The following is a 23,397-nucleotide window of genomic DNA, read 5'->3' on the forward strand; positions in this document are numbered from 1 at the left end:
AGTTTTCTAAACATATGGTTTGGCGCTGATAACAGAGTGTGCTACATACAAGTTGATCTCGTTTAGATAAGAATCTTAAACTATGTAATATATAAATATCACACTAATATTATTAATATATAAAAGTAGACTCACCCCCTATTACATGGGACTTCACTACATAGTATAAAACAAAGTCGCTTTCTCTGTCCCTTTGTATGCTTAAATCTTTAAAACTACGCAACGGATTTTGATGCATAATATGTTTTTTAAATAGCTTCTGCCAGCGTCTTCGCCTGTATTCCCGTGGGATAAAAAGTATCTTATTTTTTATGTCAAACCATAATCTAACTCTGTTCCAAATTTCATGTCGATCCCTTCAGCCGTTTTGACGTGATTGAGCAACAAACATACACACAAACACACAATCTTTCGCATTTCGATACCTTAATTGGCAAACTAGCTAACTCCTTATGAGCAAATTTTTCAGGAGACATTTAAAACTCTATCAAATTTTTGGTTCCAAACGATGTTAACAAAAAAAAAACCTGAATAACTTGGCTGTTTTACAAATTGAGGTATCGATTTATAACATTAGTAAGCATTAGTCGAGAGTCCTTATAATATGAGGTACAAAAAGAACACATTTTTTTGAGTGGGGAAAATCATCCAATCACTTCTCCCGCCTTGGGCGAGGCGAGAGGGAGTATCAGACTCTTACTGACTAAAAACCACCCCGTTCCTTCTCCTGCTTTGAGCCGGAGCCCCGGTAACCTTTTACGTTGTCCGCAGCTCCGGACACATGATACATAAAAGAATACTTGGTATAAAACAAGAAATGTCTTTGGTAGTAATTTCTCGTAGGCTCGTAGCCAATTCGTAGTGAACTCGTAGTAGATTGCTACGAGATAGTTTTATTTTATTGAGTCAGTATTGATCTCGGTGTCATTGGGGGAGGATTGTAGTGGTCAGTATATGGCTTGTATGATGATGAATGATTGATGATGATATTGGTCTTAGGTTTAAGGAATTTTGTTTAGTAAGTCTAGAATATAATTTGGAAATATGCTTGATTTTTATTCCTGCTACGATGTCACAGTCGTTTTTTTTTTTAGTTTTTTTGTTATTGGATTAATTTTTTAAATGTGTCTTACTAGTATCTTGTATTGGTGTCAGGTTGAGTTATTTCGTATACTAAATGTAGAATATAATTTGGAAAGATACTTGATTTTGATGTATGCTACGATATCAGAGTCGTTTATTTATTTATTTTCGTTATTGGATAAATGATATCTTACTAGTAGTATTATAAGTGTAAATTTTTGTGAGTTTATATGTATGTTTGTTACACAATCACGTCGAAATGACTGAAGGGATCGGCATGAAAATTAGAACAGGGGTAGATTATGGTCTATGGAATAATACATAGGACTTTTACTCCCATGGGATGGGCGGATGAAGCCGCTGGCAGAAGATAGTATGCAATTTGTGGTAGTTTTACGTCATAACTAACAAAATTTAGAGAAAATTATCGTTTTTAATATTTCGAAGTAGGTATGTGTAAAATAAATAATTTGTAGTTGAAACGTATTCGAAACCAAATAGGTAATCGCGTTAACAAAATAAATAACTAAACTAACAAATAACCAAACACATTTCTACAACTCTAACGCATAAAAAATGATTTTTTAATCCAAATCCAATTTTTAGCATCATAAAACTCTATAATTATACCAATCCAATCAATCACAACACAAAAAGTAACTAAAATCACTAAAAAAACATTTCAAAAATCCGCCATCTTGCTATCCCGCAATTTTTTGACAAGGCACGGGAAATATCGACATTCAGCCTATTGAGATTTGCCACTTGTGTAAATGAACCTTTACGCGCGGGTTGACAGACAGCTGATGTGCTCTGTCTCTTTCACTCCTTACAAGAAAATCAATACTTCCTAACCTATATTAAACGTGAGTTTTTTATTTTAACTCAGAAGCTATTATAATGTAGGTTAATATTGTTAATCGTGTTTTAAAGGCTGTTCTAAAGCGTTCCTCGTAAATGTAATTTAGTTCTTGCTTTTATTTTATCTGTGGGATAGTAATGGCTGCCTGGAGTTTACAAGCGTGCGTTTATGCGTGAATATTACCTACGTCTGGTATTAAAGTTAGATTTTGGTAGCGATATTATTATATTAGGTAATAATGGATTGTGGATAGCTATATGTCAAATTCAATATTGCTTTTGATATGTCTAAAATCAATAAAATGTGTGCAATGAATTTTGTAAAAGACTGTTTGCGTCACCTATCATTTAGTTTTTATTAAATTAGCTAGAAGATAATTGATAATCAAGTATAAAATCAAATCTATTAAATAATGCATTTGTGATTATTTAACAATATTTTAGTAGAATCAAGTAATTCTAGTAAAATCACCCAATTACTTCTTCCGTCTTGGGCGAGGCGAGAGGGAGTGTCAGACTCTTACTGACTACAAACCACCCCGTTCCTACTCCTTCTTTAACAAACACATTTATTAAGGTAGTCCACAGGTCCGCATTGTACGCATCGTACGCATGTAAGCATTGCCGATGATGCGGTCCGTACGATGCGGATCAGTGGACGCAGTTGTACGAGTTTCTATACAAGACAAACTAAAATCCGTTGCGTGTGATACGTACGATGCGGGCCTGTGGACGCTTACCTTAAGTAAATACTCAGTGAAATTAACAAATGAATATCTAGATCTATCTAGCTTTATACGCTTCTAATAAGAACTAGCAAACTCGGCGAACTCCGTTTCGCCACCAATGATTTTCCCTGTTTTCCTGCTTTTCTCTTGGATTTTTTCCTGAATTTTCTTTACTATAAACCTCACGGAGCCCGAGACCTTTCCAACGAATGCAAAACCGTGAAAATCGGTTCGTGCGTTATAGAGTTATAGCGTCAGGAAGGAAAACCCGACTTATTTTTATATAATAGATGACATAACAAACATATTTATTTGTAATCAATGCTTTCTTATCTTGTTATTTGACCGATAAGGGGTTATTAAAATAATATCTTTATTATTTCATACAATTGGATTATCTGTTTTAATCAATAGTAATAGTAAAGCGGTTGCAAGCACTACTGCGGTTAACATTTTCGTCTGTGATTGCCGGGCCGGGGTTAGCCAAAGTATTATTGAATTGTTTTCTAAAAATCCCTGTTGTATTGTGCTTTATACGCTCATTTTAAATCATCAGATCATTAGAAATTGGCTCGTTGGTCGAGTGGTCGCAAATGCGACTGCACAAGGGGTGACATAGGGGTCTCGGGTTCGATTTCCGGGTTGGGCAAAGTATTGCTGGGCATGTTTCGGTTTATCAAAAATTTCTCAGTAGTAGCACGGAGTCTGGAATTGTGCCCAGTATACTTATGGCAATAGGCTCACCCCCTATTACATGGGACTTTATAACACAAATAGTGAAAAGTGGGTGTACATTGTATAGCGGCATTACGTGCCGTAATGTGCACCTCTGCCTACACCTGCTAAACCCCCATGTTTAGCAGGTGGGATCGGAGGATGTGAACATCCCCACGCTCATATTAATTAAAAAGCGTTGCTGTCCGATTTCTATCAAATGTGTCATAGTCAAAACATTTATTTCACTTACCATCAGGCGAGATAGCGGCCATACGTCGGCCCATTTAACATTAAAAAAACCTAAATTAGGCACTTTTGAAACGTCAAATTGAATTGTCCGTCAGTCTGACTGTCAGTGAAGATGGGTGCTCGTTTCAAAGTGTACCTACCTAGAGGAATTTAAGGCGGTTCCTTGTTATTTTTTTAAAGTATTATACTCGTACTCAACCGCCACCGCACGGCCTAATTCTAAATCTCGTTTTATTAATATCTAATCGAGTTATTTAATTTTGCATACCATTTCACTAACGATGTTATGAAATATTCAACCTGTTTGCTCCCTCTATACCCACGTAGCTGCCAAAGGGTGTGTGTTAAACAGGGGTGTGTGTTGTTTGGGGTACCCCCTAAAGTAAAAATGTATACCACAGTCAGCTGATGTGATTTAGTAAAAGGGTTTTAAAATGGAACAAATTCGCGAGTTGCACACGACTGTGTTGTGGGTTTAATAGATATTCATTTGTTCTTTTTTATGAGTTAAATGTTGTAGAGTCATAATTAGTCGAAATCGTTAGAGGTTTTTACATTTATGTTGTAATTTCTGATTTAAAACTGATAAATAAGGAATTTAGTAATTAAACAATAATATAAACAAAATCCCGAAACAGTTCACCCCTGGATTGGACTAAGTTGTGTCATAGCGTTTATCCCCGAAGGAGGCCGAAAAAGCCACATTATAGTACGGAATGCCACTGTACTATGTACACCCACTTTCCATCACTTATGATATAAGTCCCATGTAATAGGGTGTGAGCCTATTGTTAGTACTGAGAAACTAAAACTTACTGACTAAAAACCACCCCGTTCCTACTCCTGCTTTTTGAGCCGGAGTCCCAGAAAACCCGCTAAGTAGTCCGCAGCACCGGAATAATCAGCCTAAAACTAAGATTTGTACCCTGTTTTACGTATGTTTGCAAATCAACGCATGTGTACATACAATATACATGTTTAGCTCTGTTTCAGTACTTCGTCCGCTATTTTTGCAAACAAACCGACTAACAATAGGCCGAAGGCGTTATGTTTCGAAATGTATCGCAAAAAATGCATGTAAAGTGTAAACTTCACACTCTCATTCATTGTTAGGAATTAACTCCCTTAGTAAGATAATTTTTTTATGGTATAAGCCGGTAAACGAGCAGACGTATGCACCTGATTGTGAGCAATCGCCGCGGCCCATGGACACTTGAAATACCAGAGGCGTTACAAGTGCGTTGCCGGATCTAAGAGTTGTTGGGGAATCGGTGGTTGGGAAGGTAGGGAAGGCGGGAATTGGGCCTCTGGTAACCTCACTTACACAACGCAAGCGTTGTTTCACGTCGGTTTTCGGTGAGGCCGTGGTATCACTTCGGTCGAGCCGGCCCATTCGTGCCGAAGCATGGCTCTCCCACACGTTGTGTTTCGTTGTGTGAGTGAGGTTACCGGAGGCCCAATTCCCCCTTCCCAATATTCCCAATCCCCGATTCCCCAACAACCCTTAAATTCCTAACCCCCAAAAGGCCAGCAACGCACTTGTAACGCCTCTGGTGTTTCAAGTGTCCATGGGCGGCGGCGATTGTTTACCATCAGGTGATACGTCTGCTAGTATACGGGCGTGTTTCACAAAAAAAAAAAAAAAAAACTGTAGGGGATGAGTAGAGAAGGTGACTAAATAATACCCTTTTTAGAGATAATGACTCTAATATCCAATAAATAAAATTCTAAATCACATTTTAATGTGTACATAATCTGTCGAATGTCTGGTCGGTAATGCTGGCACCGCCCCTGCCCGGGTGGCCTATTTTCCGTATTAGGGCGGCCCCTATCCCGGGGTGACCCAGACAGAGTACCCGTCCTTATTTCCACTGATACTCTGATATTAAAACTGATCATTGATTTTCTGTTACATTTATTTGGAACATGAGGAGATACATTTTTGAAAGAAAAACAGTTTATTTGCACCATTTAAAAAAAGAAAAAGATACATTTTGAAAGAAAGAAAGAAAGAAAAACAGTTTATTTACACCATTTAAAAAAAGAAAAATCGGATATCGGAAACTCATCATTGACAAACATGGTAAATATCCCGTTTTAAGTTCTAATTATAATAAACATAAAATTAATAATTCTGGTAAAAAACATAAATGTCGTTTTGTCCACCCTTTTTTAAATATTAGGGTAGATGACTATTTTTATTTTAATGTCCGTCTTGTAGATATTTTAAAATATTAGACACGTATTCTTTATTTTCTTACAGAAACCAATACTTTCGAAGATGTATCGATTTTAAATATCGTACGTTTTATTACGTAGAAATGACGTATATTTGCTTCCCATTTCTAAACTTTGATGCGTTTTTATCTAAGTATTGTTTAATAACTTATATGACAAAATAAAAAAACGGGGCCAATATGTTTTCATTACCTAACTGGCGGGCTAAATAGATTTTTAATTTTCATACCCCGTCATCATCCCTATTTCTCGTGTAGCGTGGGTGCGTTTATAAACATGTAAGGGTCATGTCGTTTGCGCCACTGCGCCAACCATGCAGTCAATTTCAGGACCTCCTTTACTCCATTAATGAATTACATGCTTGGCACAGTGCCTCTAAGTAACTACTTTAGGACATAACAATAGGCTAGTTTCCTACTAGTCAAATTCAATACTTTTTTCGAAACGTCAAAAACGATAATTATTTTCTATGAACTTTGTATGAAATACTCTATTATGACGTCATACGTTTTTGACGTCAAATAGCAGACTTATTTCTAGAAATTTAGCTAGAAAAAATCGAAAATTAAGTAGTTCATCAAATTTATGAATGAGAGTGTGATTATTTTTGAATATTTTATTGTATTGAAAAGTTGTAATAATTTATTTTTGACCGAGGATACTACCCAATTGTCGTTAGGTATTTTTTAGTTAGTAACAGTTTTGTAGTTTTCATTCTATGTCGAACAAACTGTATAGAGTGGGTGTTTGGGCAATCTATCTGCTCGTTTGCCACCTATCCCATAAAGAAAATACTGGATTACTAACGCGTTGTTTTCCCTTCAGTCGTTTTGACGTGATAGAGTAACAAACGTTTACACACAAACACACAATTTCGATTTTTTTTAATGGTATATAAGTAAGAACGAGCAATAAACTTCATAGGTTTTTTTATGGTATAAGTCGGTAAACGAGCAGACGGATCACCTAATGGTAAACAGTCGCCGCCGTCCATGGACACTTGAAACACCAGAGGCGTTACAAGTGCGTTGCCGGCCTTTTGGGGTTAATTTAAGGATTGTTGGGGAATCAGGGATTGTCAGTCGGTTATTGGATATACACTTTTATCTGGCGATAAGGTGACTGTACCTTAATGAAGTACATAGATAGTGAACCTGTAAATGTCAGTTCATATCTGACGGAACATGCGTCGCGTATCATCGGTCGCGTAACGCCAGAACAGACAAATGTATAGAAAAACAATTGACCGTTCACACTCAACCGATGATACGTCAGTACGACCGATGATACGCTCGACGTATTTTACGGCAGATATGAACCGAGCCTAAGCCTCTTTTACTTAAGAGGGTTTCATATAACCTCTACATTTGGTTCGCGGGTTGGATGTCGTAGTTTTAAGATTCAGAAAGGGTCAGATTTGTACATATCTAGTATCAAACCCATGTGTATTTTGAAAGTATGCCAATTACTTTTGCCTATTATGTTTTTCGTAAAAATTTTTCCAATACGGTGTCATAAATACTAAAAGATTATGTGTTTGACCATAGTATTTGATCTTAAAATCAAGTATTTAACTTTAAATCAATGGGAGAGTGGTATATCTTAGTTTTTAAGTCGCTAAAGACATGTATCTATTTAGAAAAGCTACTTTTACGCATTTTTTAATATAAAAACTTTAGTTTTAACACAATATCCATCTTCAAGAGAGATATTTATAGAGATTTTAACTCGAACAAAGCCGGGGCGAACCACGAGTGTTATATACCATCCTACTAAACTCCAGAGTTGGCCTATATAATGTCTGTCAAGGCTGTAGATGACCTACATTTGCACCGCAGTGCGGCGCTCGCGGGGCTGACGGCTAAGAGCCCGGGTTGCTAGCGTGAAAAATACACCCTTCAACTTTATATTTTAGTATGGAAACATTTTTGTTTGTTGTGTGTAGTGTTTTATTTTTATGTTTTGTTTTTGTTTATTGATAGGTTTTTTGTTTATAGTTGTTGTTTAATTTCTTGAGTGGAGATCGATTTTTGAAATGAATTAAGCTGGTTATCTATCAGAGATGTGCTATGCTACGTTGCTGTGGATGCGTTTGGCTTCCACCAATCATATTCGTTAGTACACATAGCTTAGCACTGGTGGAAACGGACTTAGCTAAGCTATGTTTTTAATTTGGAAAGATGCGTGGATGGATTGACGGATGGCTTCGTTACTACCGATACATCGTATACTCGAGCTGCGCATCTTCCTCGCATAGCTACTTTGCGGCGGCACATCTTCATAGCACATCTTACTCACACAGCTACATAGCTTAGTATCAGTGGAAATGTAAGCGGCTCAAGCTTAAGGGGGAAAAATCATCAATTACTTCTCCCAACCTTAAGCGAGGCGAGAGAGAGTGTCAGACTCTTATTGACTAAAAACCACCCCGTTCCTACACCTGCTTTTCGAGCCGGAGCCCCGGTAACCCGCTAGGTAGTCCACAGCTTCGAATCAGGCATCAGCCCTACTGGGCCCCATCTGTGGTGGTCTGATGGCTCTTTGAGGCTCGCGCATATAGGGAAGTATCAGTAAGAGTCTGCTCTTACTGAGTTAAAACCACCCCGTTCCTACTCCTGCTTTTCGACCCAGAGCCCCTATAAACCCGCTAGGTAGTTCGCAGCACCTATTTTTTATAGTGTTGGTTATAAATAACAATAATAACAGTAGGAAACTGATTACGACATTGTTACAATAATGGACACTTAAAAAGATAATGATTACGCAAACTTATGCGGTTACGATTAGAGTGAAGTTATCATAAAGTAGGTTAGTATTACACTCCTCATTCGGTAATTATAATATTATATTTATTTATTTATTACTAGCGACCCGCTCCAGCTTCGCATGGGTGCAATGGTGATATATTATGCATGTAATATACATATAAACCTTCCTCTTGAATCACTCTATCTATTAAAAAAACCGCATCAAAATCCGTTGCGTAGTTTTAAAGATTTAAGCATACAAAAGGGACATAGGGACAGAGAAAGCGACTTTGTTTTATACTATGTAGTGATTAAGTAAAAATCACGGTATACTCACGTACATAAATGGACAAAAGCTCTCCTAGTTTCGCTCTACTACTCTACTATTACTATGTTAGGCGATCTTTAGAGCAGAGAGAGTCATCTCGACCTTTATTTTGTAGGAAATGAGACGAGCATGCATGAAAAGACTGAAGACTGTTGATGAAGCGAAATAAGTGTGTAAGAACCGTGGCAACTGGCGTTCCATTCTCTCTGCCTACCCCTATGAGAGACAGGCGTGAGGTTATATATGTATTATGTATGTTTGTAGGAAATCACAGTTTACAAGCAACTGTATAAAAGTTATAAAAATCATAACAATTTATATTGGTTTCCTTATCATTGATGAATTATAAATGTTATCTAGAAATAGCTTGCAGTATACATATATTGATAATAGTACTTTAATAATATGTATATTATTAATAATGTTTACAGTCTAGTGGTTATAAATAACAACTGTTCGACGCTCGAATACAGAGTTTTTTTTCTTCAGGGGGAAATCATCCAATGGCTTCTCCCGCCTTGGTCGAGACGAGAGGGAGTGTCAGACTCTCACTGAGTAAAAACCATCCCGTGCCTGTCTTTTGAACTCCTAAAGTGGGAAAAGTGTGGAAGATAATATAACATAATATAAAATCAAAGTAGTTGTAGTACTGCGAAAGTGTGTAGTTGCTACTACTGAGAAATTTTCGAAATCCTGAAAAAGGCGTGATTATATGGATTTGTAATGTACATTATTTAAGAAATCCCTTTATAATATTTACTGTCGATAGGGGATTAAATGCATTTATACTTTGATTTTATATTATGTTATAATATCATCTTCCACATTTTTCGGAGTCTGGAATTGTGCCCAGTATGTGACAATAGGCTCACCCCCTATTACATGGGACTTATAACACAAATAGTGAAAACTTGGCGTACATGATTGTATAGCGGCATTACGTGCCGTAATGTGCACCTCTACCTACCCCTTCGGGGATAAAAAGGTGTGACGTTACACTTATAATCACGTCTAATACCAAAAAACATTTTACAACAACAAAATTATATGAAAAAAAAAACAACAATAACTGAAATACAACTGAAAAATATACTAGCAATCGTAAAAGCGTTGTTGTCTCTTTCTAACTTTCGTGTGAGAGTGGGACAGCGAACCGTTCAGTCCACGTGAGATGACGAATACAAAATGGCGGCTAACCTTGAATTTGCTACTGATAACAGAGAAAATTCCACCTAGGTACACTACAATAGTACATTTCTAGCTTACCTTCACTTGAAAATGCTTTAAAACTTCAAACTGCTACGAAATGTAGCGTTTTTGGAATTGAAATTGTTAATTTGCTATGTTATTCTACGGTTCGGGTAAATTAGTATGTATGTTTTTTCAGTTATGAGTACTAATAGTAAGTAAAATACTTAGTTATTTCTGTTTCCACTGATACTAAGCTATGTAGCTGTGCGAGGAAGATGCGCAGCTCGAGTATGAGATGTATCGATAGTAGGGAAGTCGTTCATAGCACACATCTATAGCACGCATCCGTAGCACGCATCTTTCCATATAAAAAACATAGCATAGCTGAGTCCGTTTCCAACAGTGCTAAGCTATGTGTACCAATGAATATGATTGATGGAAGCCAAACACATCCACAGCAACGTAGCATAGCACATCTCTGGTGGAAAAGAATCCTTAAACTCACTAGAAACGAAAAAACGGGATTTTTCAAAGCCAGAGCCAGATTTTTTTTCTATTATAAAAAGTAATTTTGCACGTCAATAAATATGAATTAAAATCTCCTATTAAAGGCATCTGCTTATTAATGTCGTGGTGGCCCGGAGGTTTAAAACGACTGCTTTTCGGACATGGGAGTGCAGGTTTGAAACCGCATCAAAATCCGTTGCGTAGTTTTAAAGATTTAAGCATACAAAGGGACATAGGGACAGAGAAAGCGACTTTGTTTTATACTATGTAGTGATTACAAAAATTTAGGTAGTGGTCCACGGACCATTGGTTAGGAAATGCTTTAAGGAAAACGACCGCGATAATACTATGTAGTTAAAGTAATAGTACTAATAAGATATAAGTTATCAACAATTTCAGGAATATATTGCAAGATTAGGAGATGTTTATCTATCTATCTACGTATGTGTGTATGTAAAAAGTTAAAAATCTGTGACTAATATTAAATGTGAATAGTTTTACGTTGATTCAATTTTCTGCTTTTTTTACATTTAATGGGTCGACGTTTGGCCGCTATCTCACCTGATGGTAAGTGATGATGCGGCCTACGGTGGAGCACGTCTGCCCATAAGCAACCTATTCACTCGGGGCTTGAAGACACCCTTAGCCCTTTCTAGATAGATAAATGACGATTTAAATGGCTAGTATAACGAGTGAATCACACTAATGTTATAAATGATAAAGTTTTTTGTTTGTTTGGATGTTTATCACTGAAACTAACGTCTGGATTTTGTTGAAATTAGATATAAGTATAGAGAAAGGGTATGAGCTGACTTGGGTGATAGGATACTTTTTATCTGACGGGAACACAGATGAAGCAGTTGGCTGAAGTAGAAGTATCAGTGGAAACGGTCACATAGTTTCACAGCTTGGCTATTACATCTTCATAGCATAGCCTACTGAGCACATCCCTGGTGTAAAAGCACCTTAAGGCTGGTAATGAATTTGTAACTCCTATGGTGTTGCGGATGTCCATAGACGACGTACCATCAGGCTCTTGCCACTCTTAAGAAAATCGATCTAAAACAAAATGTTGATGTAACTATTTTTCTCTCAAACTATCTATGTTGAGTACTGCTTACAAATCCACTGTAACTAGGTTATCACGCATCCCACTTGACTTCATAAGCAAACAAACCTTATCAGACGGTTTTGGGACCAAAATATTGTATCTCATAAAACACGGAAATGTTAACCGGCTTAAACACCCAATTTTACTAAAAATATCAGCATTAAAATAAACCTAAATCATTATTTAGGTTATAATCTATCTGTATGCGAAATTTCATTAAAATCTGTTGTGTAGTTTTTGAGTTAGAGCGCAAAAACGTTTCGTTTGTTAATAATAAATCTGTTTACATTTTTTTTTTGTGTGCTTTTATCGGTCATATAGTGGTATAGGGAAGATCTAGGGTATTATTTTCTTGATATGGTATATAGATAGTCAAGTCTGTATACCAAATTTCTTCGAAATCCGTTTAGTAGTTTCAGCGTGATTGACGGACAAACATCTAAACATCCAAACAAACAAACTTTCACATTTATAATATTAGTGTGATGTTTATTTAGTATTTTCTATGGATTCTAGTAATAAGATTATTTGAACACAATATATTTTTAAAGGGGGGAAATCATCCAATGGCTTCTCCCGCCTTGAGTGAGTGTCAGACTCTTACTGACTAAAAACCACCCCGTTACTACTCCTGCTTTTCGAGCTGAAGCCCCGGTAAACCCGCTAGGTAGTCCGCAGCTCCGGATCAGGCATCAGCCCTACTGGGCCCCATCTGTGGTGGTCTGATGGCTTTTTGAGGCGCGCGCGGAGCGCACGGGTCTGGTTCTGGTCGGGCGGCGAGCTACCCTTGCTCAATAATACATTACTGAAGTCACATTTTCTATTGGAACTACAAAATAGTTTATGCTATGAACTCACTTGACATCAAGACAGTCTATAGCCTGACGAATTTGCATTCCTATCTCGTTTAGACAAGCGATAACACTAAAATATCTAGCTGCTAGCACACGAAACGAAATAGTATTTTACTTTAGTATCTGTATATTTCAAAAAACTAGACTTGTATTTTATTAATACAGGGCTTGATACGAGATCGAAACGGTACCACGTTTAGTCTGCTTTTCCACCAGAAATGTGCTATGCTACGTTGCTGTGGATGCGTTAGGCTTCCACCAATCATATTCATTGGTACACATAGCTTAGTACTGATGGGGTTCAACTAAGCTATGTTTTTTATGGAAAGATGCGTGCGATGGATGATGCATAGTAGAGAACTATCTATACATCGCATACTCGAGCTGCGCATCTTCCTAGCACAACTACATAGCTTATAATATCGGTGGAAACGGTTACATAGTTTCACAGCTTACCTTGCTGCTTTGCTTCAGCGGCCGTCGGTTCTTCGCGCTATGTGTAAGCAGGGATAGTGCCAAAATATATTCTACTCTACCATCACTACATAGTATAAACCAAATTCGCTTTCTCTGTCCCTGTGTCCCTTTGTATGCTTAAATCTATAAAACTGCGCAACAGATTTTGATGCGGTTTTTTTTAATAGATAGAATATTTCAACAGGAAGGTTTATATGTATAATACATACATAATATATCACCATTGCACCCATGCAAAGCTGGGGCGGGTAGGTCGCTAGTATAGGATAAATAGTGTGTTATGTTTTTCCCTCGGTTATTATCGTGTGATTTGAACCAGACATTGGTATAATACGTTTATCTTGCTTTATCTGTTTTTTCTAATTCATTGACAGTTCATGACGGATTGCTGTGTTATCGTATAGCGTCGTGTGAATAGTGTAGAGATGCGCTGTTTGGTAGTTGATTTTATAAGGATTAAGATCAAAAACTTAATCTGGAAAGGTAGATTGGGAGATAGAGTATTTATTTTAATAAGTAACTAGCAAACTCGGCGAACTCCGTTTCGCTACCAATGATTTTCTCTGTTTTCCTGCCTTTCTTTTGATAATTTTCTTTGCTAAAAACCTCACGTAGCCTGAGACCTTTCTAACGAATGCAAAACCTTGAAAATCGGTTCGTGGCTTCTGGTGTTATAGCGTCAGGAAGGGAAACCCGACTTATTTTTAAATTACCTATAGATAAATGGGTTTTCAGTAGTAATAAGTGTGTGACAAATATATTTTTTGAATTAAGTTTTAGTACTACTGTATATGTAATTAGTTCATTCTGCCCTTTTTAGGGGAAAGAAAAAAGGTTACTTTTTTGTTTATTTATTCTGTACGTGTAATGTTACATGATACTATATTAAACATACTTATGTAAAAGCAACTTCTATTCCTTTCACAATATAAATAAGAAGATAAAATTATTTTCAAACTGTTGTACATACTTCAATTTATGGCAATACTTTCCTTTTGTACAGATACACCCCAAGAATATTTCGGAGGGAAATTAAACGCGTCACCTTGCCACCGCCGCCATTTTGTAAAATTTGATATCTGTCACAATTGTGACAGGGCGGGAATTTGTGATTTGAGAACGAATTCAATTAAATATTATATTGTTAATTTTGTTGAAAATGATACCTAGATACTTTTGAATATTCAATTCCATTAAATTATAGGTATCTAGATATGTATGTAAGAATTTATAAGTTAAGTCTTTGACTGCCAATAGAAAACTGTTGAAGGCAAATTCTGTTAAACAATAATAGAACTTATACATAAGGTTGCACTTAATACCATGGGTAATTTCTACCAAATAATTTCGAATGGACTATTATTTCAAACAAAACGACTTTGATTTTGACTTAAGGGAAGCAAAACCCTCTCAACAGTAACAATTTGTGACCTCTCGGTTTTGATCGCGACGTGGAAAAGCCCTTGGAGTCCTTCCGTTGTGATTTAGGGGGCCCGACATATACTCTTGCTGAGTAAAAACCACTTGAGAGATCCCTTTAAAATGGGGGTCAGGGAAACCGGATACTTCCGTAGCTTCTGTAGCCATTGAATCAATAGGGCATATATTTTAGGGGCTTTTATACTCTTTTAAATGTATCACTAGCTTATGCCAACGATTTTGTCCGCATTTCCGTGGGATAAAAAATATCCTACCACCCAAAAACTATCGTAAACATCTCATATATCCTCTCTATCATGACTTTAAAAGAGACTATGACCTCTGAGTTTGTTTCGGCATTTCTTCTCAGAGTAGTCGGATAGGAAATGCCGGCCTCATCTAGTTATTTAAGAGATTGACGTGTAAAAGAGTTACATTGTAACTTATTTGCAAAATAAATATCATTTATTTGAATTGACTGCACGGTTGGCGCGGTGGCTGGGTCGGACCGTCTGCCGCGCAACGTGTAGCGGGTTCGATTTCCTCACGGAGCAACTCTTTGTGTGATCCATAAATTGTTGTTTCGAGTCTGGATGTCAGGTGTATGTGAACTTGTATGTTTGTAAACGCACCCACGACACAGGAGAAAATACTAGTGTGGGGCAACGTTTTAAAAAAAAACTTAGTGTGGCCTTAAATCTAAACTCATCAAACGTTTGACGTCGAGGCAAAACTGCCAAAAACGCAATTTTTTTCACAAAACACCTTTCTAGTTCACCAAAAAACTATCCATAAATATTGTTAAAGTTCCATATACCGCAGTACTTGTATACGTAATGTCGAAACCTGTCTGTTTGTTCGCGTTATCACTTTGTTATCTAATCGGAGCCCCATCAGGGACCTTATCACCGCACCAGATGATCTGCCTTGTATGAGTATCATCTATCCCGTTACATTTTTTGAACTGGGTACTGATTATAAAATGTATTATGTGAGTATATGTATCGTTACGCCTTTTATCCCTGGAGTGGTAGGCAGAGGTGCACATTACGGCACGTAATGCCGCTATACAATGTACTCACTTTTCACCATTTGTGTTATAAGTCCCATGTAATACGGGGTTAGCCTATTGCCATATACTGGACACAATTCCAGACTCCGTGCTACTACTGAGAAATTTTGGAAAAGCCGAAAAAGTCTAGTTAGGTTTGTCTGACTTTTTTGTGTTTGATAATGCATTTATTGAGCAAGAACATCACACTGCAATCAATTTCTTTATTTGTTGACGTTTATTTGCATACTTAGGCAAAGACTAAGTATGCAGTTTTTAATGAAGAATTTAGAATATGGTTTGATTGGAATACATGATTTACCTTTGACTTTAATCTAACATATGTATGTGGTTTAAAAATGTCGCTTCTCAAACCTTCTCATGAGGGTGCGCGTTTAAAACCTAACAACGGCTAAGTACCAACTTTAACTTTTTCCGAGTTAGGTAAATGTACTTTCTATTTCTAATTATAGTATAACAAAAACTATCACGGGTGGTTTTTTGTATAAAATAAGTAGCAATTGCACTCATACAAGTTAATAGCATTACGTTTTACCATGCATCTAGGTTTCCGATACATATTTTTAGATAAACGAAGAAAATTACCTTTACGAAGCTAAAGAGCCAATGTACGCATGCAAATGTTTGAAAAAAAGAGAAACACGCATGGTTTTAATAAAATTACGATAGTCTACACGGTGTACAGTCGGCACAGGTATATTTTTCTTTAAAAAAACGTTGCCCCACATAGGATTTTCTCCTGTGTCGTGGGTGCGTTTACAAACATACAAGTTCACATACACATGACATCCAGACTCGAAACAACAATTTGTGGTTTGTTGTCGCATTCGTCAATACCTTTGGTAAACATTTTAGCGTGTAATATCAAAGAGAATAATGTACTTTGTAGCTTAATTAGACCTATTTCGCTAATTTTTTGTGTATCGTTAGCCAAAATAATAACAAATATGTGGTTTAAATAAAGTCCTAAGAGGTTTTTTCATACGGTATAGTCAGCATAGCTATTTAGTATGCAGGTAAGAAAATAAAGATTCAGTACAGAGACAGTAACCATTGGTCGGCTACTGAGTCCACGAACGGTCACAGAAGATACGATTTCGGTTAAACCCGCTTGGTAGTCCGCAGCTTTATCCGAAGCTGCGGACTACCTAGCGGGTTTACCGGGGCTCCGGCTCGAAAAGCAGGAGAAGGAACGGGGTGGTTTTTAGTTAGTAAGAGTCTGACATTCCCTCTCGCCTGCCCAAGGCGGGAGAAGTCATTGGATGATTTCCCCCCTCAAAAAAAAGGTAGTCCGCAGCTGCAGAAACTATAGGACCTAGGACTTATTTTAAAGAATCTTTTCCCACGAACGTAACAGTTCGGATGAAAAAAAAAAGAAAAGCGTCCGTTCCAACTTCACTGCGTTCCATTTTCGAATAGCTTCGGTCACAGATAACCTAATTTTTCTATTACGTCCTGCGATTGGCTGCATTGTATGTCTTGTGATTAAGTTGGCAATGCTTGCTGCTAGCTTGCTTTTGGTCGAAATTGGGCCGTATTGATTCTAATGTGCATTTCTCGGGTAGGGCAAAAAGTTATTGGGGTCTTTTCGGATTTCTCAGCAATACTATAGAGTTTAGAAGTGTATGGCTATAAGCCTCTGTTTTTTACATGGGACTCATAATATACTGGGTAACATTGTATGTACGCATATTAGTCTTTTAAGTGTGGGAGAGCCATGCTTCGGCACGAATGGGCCGGCTCGACCGGAGTGATACCACGGCCTCACAGAAAACTGACGTGAAACAACGCTTGCGTTGTGTTAGTGAGGTTACCGGAGGCCCAATTACCCCACTTCCCAATCCCCGATTCCCCAACAACCCTTAAATTCCTAATCCCCAAAAGGCCGACAACGCACTTGTAACGCCTCTGGTGTTTCAAGTGCTCATGGGTGGCGACGATTGCTTACCATCAGGTGATCCCTCAGCTCGTTTACCGGCTTATACCACAAAAGTCCCTTCAGAAACAGATAGACGTGACTTTTCATCAAAACACACACAACTTCTCGCGTATTTTGAAATAAAAAATCGATTGTAAAGAGTGTTTACATGCTTACCTATTTATACCAAGAAATCACACATTGTTCGATCTCATACTAATTTCTGAGTAGAATGCAAGTACTAGGAACACATAACTGAGTGAGAGATCTGTAAACAGCAGCTCATGTAAAGAGATTGTCCAGTCAACTGATGGTAGCGGTGACTGTCCAGGCGACACACGTACTTAGGTATCGTCATGAGCTAATGTTCACATGTAAACAGCAGCTCATGTAAAGAGATTGTCCAGTCAACTGATGGTAGCGGTGACTGTCCAGGCGACACACGTACTTAGGTATCGTCATGAGCTAATGTTCACATGCAAAGAGCTCTTCCGTAACTAATTATTACAGGATTTGTCTGTCAGTAAAGCTTTTCTATTTTTATTTTACTTCCTAAACGTTACTTTACGTTTATTTTAGTAAGTTTTTGAAGATCAATCAGTTCGTTTGCCGACCAGTCACTAGTTCTACTGAGGGCTTAGAACGAGTTTGTTTTAAGTTTAACGAGATCGAACGCGGTGTCATTTCTAGACTATTCTTTAAGGTAAGCGTCCATAGGCAAGCATCGTACGCATCGGACGTATCGGATCGGCACACTTTGGATCGAGTAAATAGCTTCACTAGAGGATAGTCAGACATTTTTAATATTATTTCATTTCATTTGACGTTCATAAATGCCTTCCTGGTGTACTTGAAATTAATAATTTTGATTTTACCATCAAGTGATCCGTCTGCTAAGCTCGTTCGCCGCCCTATCTATTATATAAAAATAAGTCGGGTTTTCCTTCCTGACGCTATAACTCCAGAACGCACGAACCGATTTCCACGGTTTTGCATTCGTTGGAAAGGTCTCGGGCTCCGTGAGGTTTATAGGAAAGAAAATTCAGGAAAAAATTAAGAGAAAAGCAGGAAAACAGGGAAAGTCATTGGTGGCGAAACGGAGTTCGCCGGATTTGCTAGTATTATATAGAAAAGTACCTATATAATTATCAATACTAGGTATATCAGGAGCCCTTATCATAAGTTTCCATTCATGTAACTTCAGTATTGTTCGTCTAATCTTAGGGACCGAAAGGTTCGACCTATTTCGATTCAAAGATGGCTACCGGCTACACCTTGATATGTCAAGTTTCCCCTTTATAACAGCCGTGAATGTAATAGGGTAGATGACTAATTTTCATTTTAATGTCCGTCTTGTAGATTATTTTAAAATATTAGACACGTATTTTTTATTCTCTTACGGAAACAAATACTTTCGAAGATATATCGATTTGAAATATCGCGTGACGTCACTTTAGAGTACGTTTTATACTCGATAGTGACGTAGTTAGCTCCCACTCCTAAACTTTGATTATTCTTATAATAGCTAAGTATTGTTATCTTATATGACATAATAAAAAAGTACGTGTCTAATATTTTTTCATTACCAACTGACGGACTAATTAGATTTTGAATTTTCATACCCCGTCATCATCCCTATTGGGTGGTTTCCTACTAGTCAAATTCAATACATCGAAACGTCAAAAACGATACGAATATTATATGATGTCATCAGATTTTTACGTCAAATAGCAGACTTATTTCTAGAATATTAGCTAGAAAAAATCGAAAATTAATTAGTTCATAAAATTTATGAATGAAAGTGTGATTATTTTTGAATATGTTATTGTATTGAAAAGTTGTAATAATTTATTTTTGACCGAGGATACTACCCAATTGGGTAGTTTCCTACTAGTTAGATTCAATACTTTTTTGAAACGTCAAAAACGATATTGAAATACTCTATTATGACGTCATCAGATTTTTACGTCAAATAGCAGACTTATTTCTAGAAAATTAACTAGAAAAATTCGAAAATTAAGTAGTTCATTAAGTTTATGAATGAGAGTGTGATTATTTTTAAATATTTTATTGTATTGAAAAGTTGTTACAATTTATTTTTGACCCAGTCATCATCCCTATTGGCTAGTTTCCTAAGTCAAAAATAAATTATTTTGACATTTCAATACAATAAAATATCCCAAAATAATCGTACTTTCATTCATAGCATAGCTACCTAATTTTAAAGAAATAAGTATGCTATTTGACGCAAAAAAATATGACGTCATAATTTGCGATCTCCTACAAAATTCATTGAAAAGTAACGTTTTTGACATTTCGATAAAAGTATTGAATTTGACTAGTTGGAAACTACCGTATTGTTAAAATATCATGAGATATAGGTACTCATGGAAAATGTTTAGGATTCAGTGAAATCGATATTATTGTCTTCAAAACAATCGGTTTTTGGGTATTTAAAGGAAAAATTGGAGAAAATTCTTGTATAAAATACGAATTTCTAGTTTGTAAGACTATGATTTCTATCCTTGTCTTTCACAGTACGATAGAACGAGACAACACGTTATGTTTAAAAACATGAAATAAAAACTGCGATGTTTAAATTATAGTTATTTTCAACACGCAACTATAATTAATATTCCTAGAAAATAATTAATTAAAAAAACTACATTATAAATGCGAGAAAATATAAAATAAACTTTCCATTAAAACGGAATATTCATTCAAAAAAATCAATATTCGAATCAATCATTCGGGCGCCATTACTGAAAAAATCCATATTACGAAGACCCCTCTTATCTCAGTTATTGTATTGCATCAGAGCTCTAACTTAACTGGACGATAAGCCATACTGTAAACCTACTGACCCATTTTCCCGCTACGCAGTGTGACGTCAGTACAGCATTGCGCCATAACGTGAAAGAAGGCCCAAGCTATATTGAATCTTATACACTACAGCATAAAGTTGAAATTAATTATACGAATAGTCACAGTTTTAGAGTGCAAAAGAAAATCAACTCTATTGCCATGCATTAAAGTTGGTTCTTATGTGAAAGAATATTTAAAAAATTCTAGTTCTTTTTAAACACTGCACCTAGGTTAAAAGGTCAACGCAATGCGATTCCAAATTCAAATTGGGTCACGCAGGTCGAGGAGACTAAGCTAGTTTTCAATTACGAATAGGAATGCAGCTAGCTTATGCGACCAATCAAATTGAAGTTAGCTATGCAGCAATGAAATACGATTGGCTGAATTCTGGAGTTTACCTGTTCACGTGAAACTTTTAACTCGCGATCCACGTGTACGTAATTGAAAACATATTTGTTTTATTACTTTTTTTATGGGTAAATAGAATTCGAAGTTTGATTTAGATTGGGTTTTATTTTTTTATTGATCGACCATTTTGTTTGTGATTTGCTTTGATATAAAGTAGGCTCACTTTTTAACAAATATTTATTTATTTAGAATGCTTTTCCACCAGAGATGTGCTATGCTACGTTGCTGTGGATGCGTTTGGCTTCCACCAATCATATTCATTGGTACACATAGCTTAGCACTGTGGGAAACAGACTCAGCTAAGCTATGTTTTTTATTTGGAAAGATGCGTGCTATGGATGGCATCCCTACTATCGATACATCGCATACTCGAGCTGCGCATCTTCGTCGCACAGCTACATAGCTTAGTATCAGTGGAAACGGTCACATAGTTTCACAGTTTAGCTATTATATCCTCGTACTACCTATAGCTAGCACATCTTTGATAGAAAAGCACCCTTAATTTGATTTTTAACTCCCAAACATGGATCGATTTCGATTATTGTTTTGAAAAAGGGAATTATTACTTAGCTCTCGAGTGAAGGCGGGATGGGTGCGGGTAGATAGTAAATTAAAATAAATAACTATTAATTTATGTATCCACGTACTTATATTTAAACAGTTGTTCGTATAAAATAAATAGTTTTATTTATTTTTTTCGCTGTTATGTTATCTTGTAGCCTACATATTCTACTTATTAAATAAATTGCCGTTATTATTACCTATAGACCGAAGTCTGTGTTTCTTGATGGGTACAACCTGGGTGTCTTCAAGGCCCGAGTGAATAGGTTGCTTATGGGCAGACGTGCTCCATCGTAGGCCGCATCATCACTTACCATCAGGCGAGATAGCGGCCAAACATGTAACACCTCTAGTGTTTCAAGTGTCCATGGACAGCGGCGATTGCTTACCATCAGGTGCTCGTTTACAGGCGGTATTTCATAAAAAGAGTTGCCTTTTTTTGAAGGCGGATAATCATCTAATCCAATTGTCTTCTCCCGCCTAAGGTGAGGCGAGAAGGAGTGTCAGACTTATACTGACTAAAAAACACACCGTTTCTACTCCTGCTCTTAGTCTAAAGAAGTCAGTCAGTAACTTTTATCCCCGAAGGGGTAGGCAGAGGTGCACATTACGGCACGTAATGCCGCTATACAATGTATATCCACTTTTCACCATTTGTGATATAAGTCCTATGTAATAGGAGGTGAGCCTATTGCCATATGCTAGGCACAATTCCAGACTCCGTGCTACTACCGAGAAATTTTCGAAAAACCGAAAAATACCCAGTATTACTTCGCCCGTCCCGATAATCGAACCCGAGCCCCTTTGTCTGGCAGTCGTACTGGCGACTACTTGACCAACGAGGCAGTATAAGAGAGGAAATAAGCTATTACTTAAGTAAAGAACGCCGTGTGGGCGGCTGTCCACACCGCCTACACGCTACGCCTCTGCATTGCTACTGTAGAGAAATAAAATCGGCGTGATATAACAGAGCTACTACTTTTCTCTGCCATCCCACGCGGCACCAGCTTTTATTCTTAATATTTACGGCTGAAATTAATAAAAATCATTATACCTACTTATGTTAGCCACATTCTGTCTACTGCTTTACATAAATCTCCTCTAATGACTTCCAAATCGGCAGGGTAGATTGGAAGCGACCTGCGTCCAATGACTTTTTTATGGTATAAGCCGGTAAGCAAGCAGACGGATCACCTGATGGTAAGCAATCGCCGCCGCCCATGGACACTTGAAACACCAGAGGCGTTACAAGTGGGTTAGGAATTTAAGGGTTGTTGAGGAATCGGGGATTGGGAAGGGGATAATTGGGCCTCCGGTAACCTCACTCACACAGCGAAACAACGCAAGCGTTGTTTCACGTCGGTTTTCTGCTCGGCCGTGGTATCACTCCAGTCGAGCCGGCCCATTCGTGCCGAAGCATGGCTCTCCCACACTTAAATAAAATAGCGCAACGTTGCGCATAATAGACTTTTTTATTTGAGAGGGGAATATCATCCAAAATCTTCTCCCGCCTTAGGCGACGCGAGAGGGAGTGTCAGACTCTTACTAACTAAAAACCACCCCGTTCCTATGCGCATAATAGACTTAGCGTAACGTCTCTGTCGTCTCTTGCCTGTGTGAATATCCAATTAAGTGATCTGTCTATTTGTTTTTTAAATAAAGATTTGGTCTGTATTTCTGTACTGGAAATTAATGTTGTCTTATGTATTGTTTCAGGAAAGAAGCGGTTTAGACAATATGCGGTCGTTAGAACATTACTTAACGGATATAATGAGAGCCGACACTTCAGAACACATGAAAGGTAACATTTTATTTTTAATGGCCAAATACTCAAACGTCACTCAATTTTAAAACACTCTCAATCTCAAATATAGTTCTGTCCCTACAAATTCTTTGTAAATGATAGAGATAGCACGAGATTTAAGTATAGACATTCAGCATTCGGACGTAACTCGTGACGTTGATAAGTCTGCATTTATTAAATTCACCGAGAGAAGTGGAAACTATAATTTTCTTTAATAACATCTTCTGATTTGTTTCGTTGCGGTATCCAAGACAGTCAT

At 37.2% G+C, this 23,397-nt stretch overlaps 2 protein-coding genes across 2 annotated transcripts in view; one reads left to right on the forward strand and one right to left on the reverse strand.

Moving 5' to 3' along the window:
• LOC118281190 (zinc finger protein 880) overlaps window positions 1-23,397 on the reverse strand; it is a 218,039-nt gene that overhangs the window by 132,303 nt on the left and 62,339 nt on the right. The window lies entirely within an intron of this gene.
• The window catches only part of LOC118281233 (translational regulator orb2), a 76,172-nt gene that overhangs the window by 1,929 nt on the left and 50,846 nt on the right, over window positions 1-23,397 (forward strand). The window contains exon 2 of the mRNA XM_035601803.2: window positions 23,051-23,135. Coding sequence (XP_035457696.1) covers window positions 23,051-23,135 — 85 coding nt within the window. The remainder of the gene's footprint in view (window positions 1-23,050; window positions 23,136-23,397) is intronic.

Source organism: Spodoptera frugiperda, chromosome 19 (genome assembly GCF_023101765.2).
Source record: "Spodoptera frugiperda isolate SF20-4 chromosome 19, AGI-APGP_CSIRO_Sfru_2.0, whole genome shotgun sequence".
NCBI lineage: Eukaryota > Metazoa > Arthropoda > Insecta > Lepidoptera > Noctuidae > Spodoptera > Spodoptera frugiperda.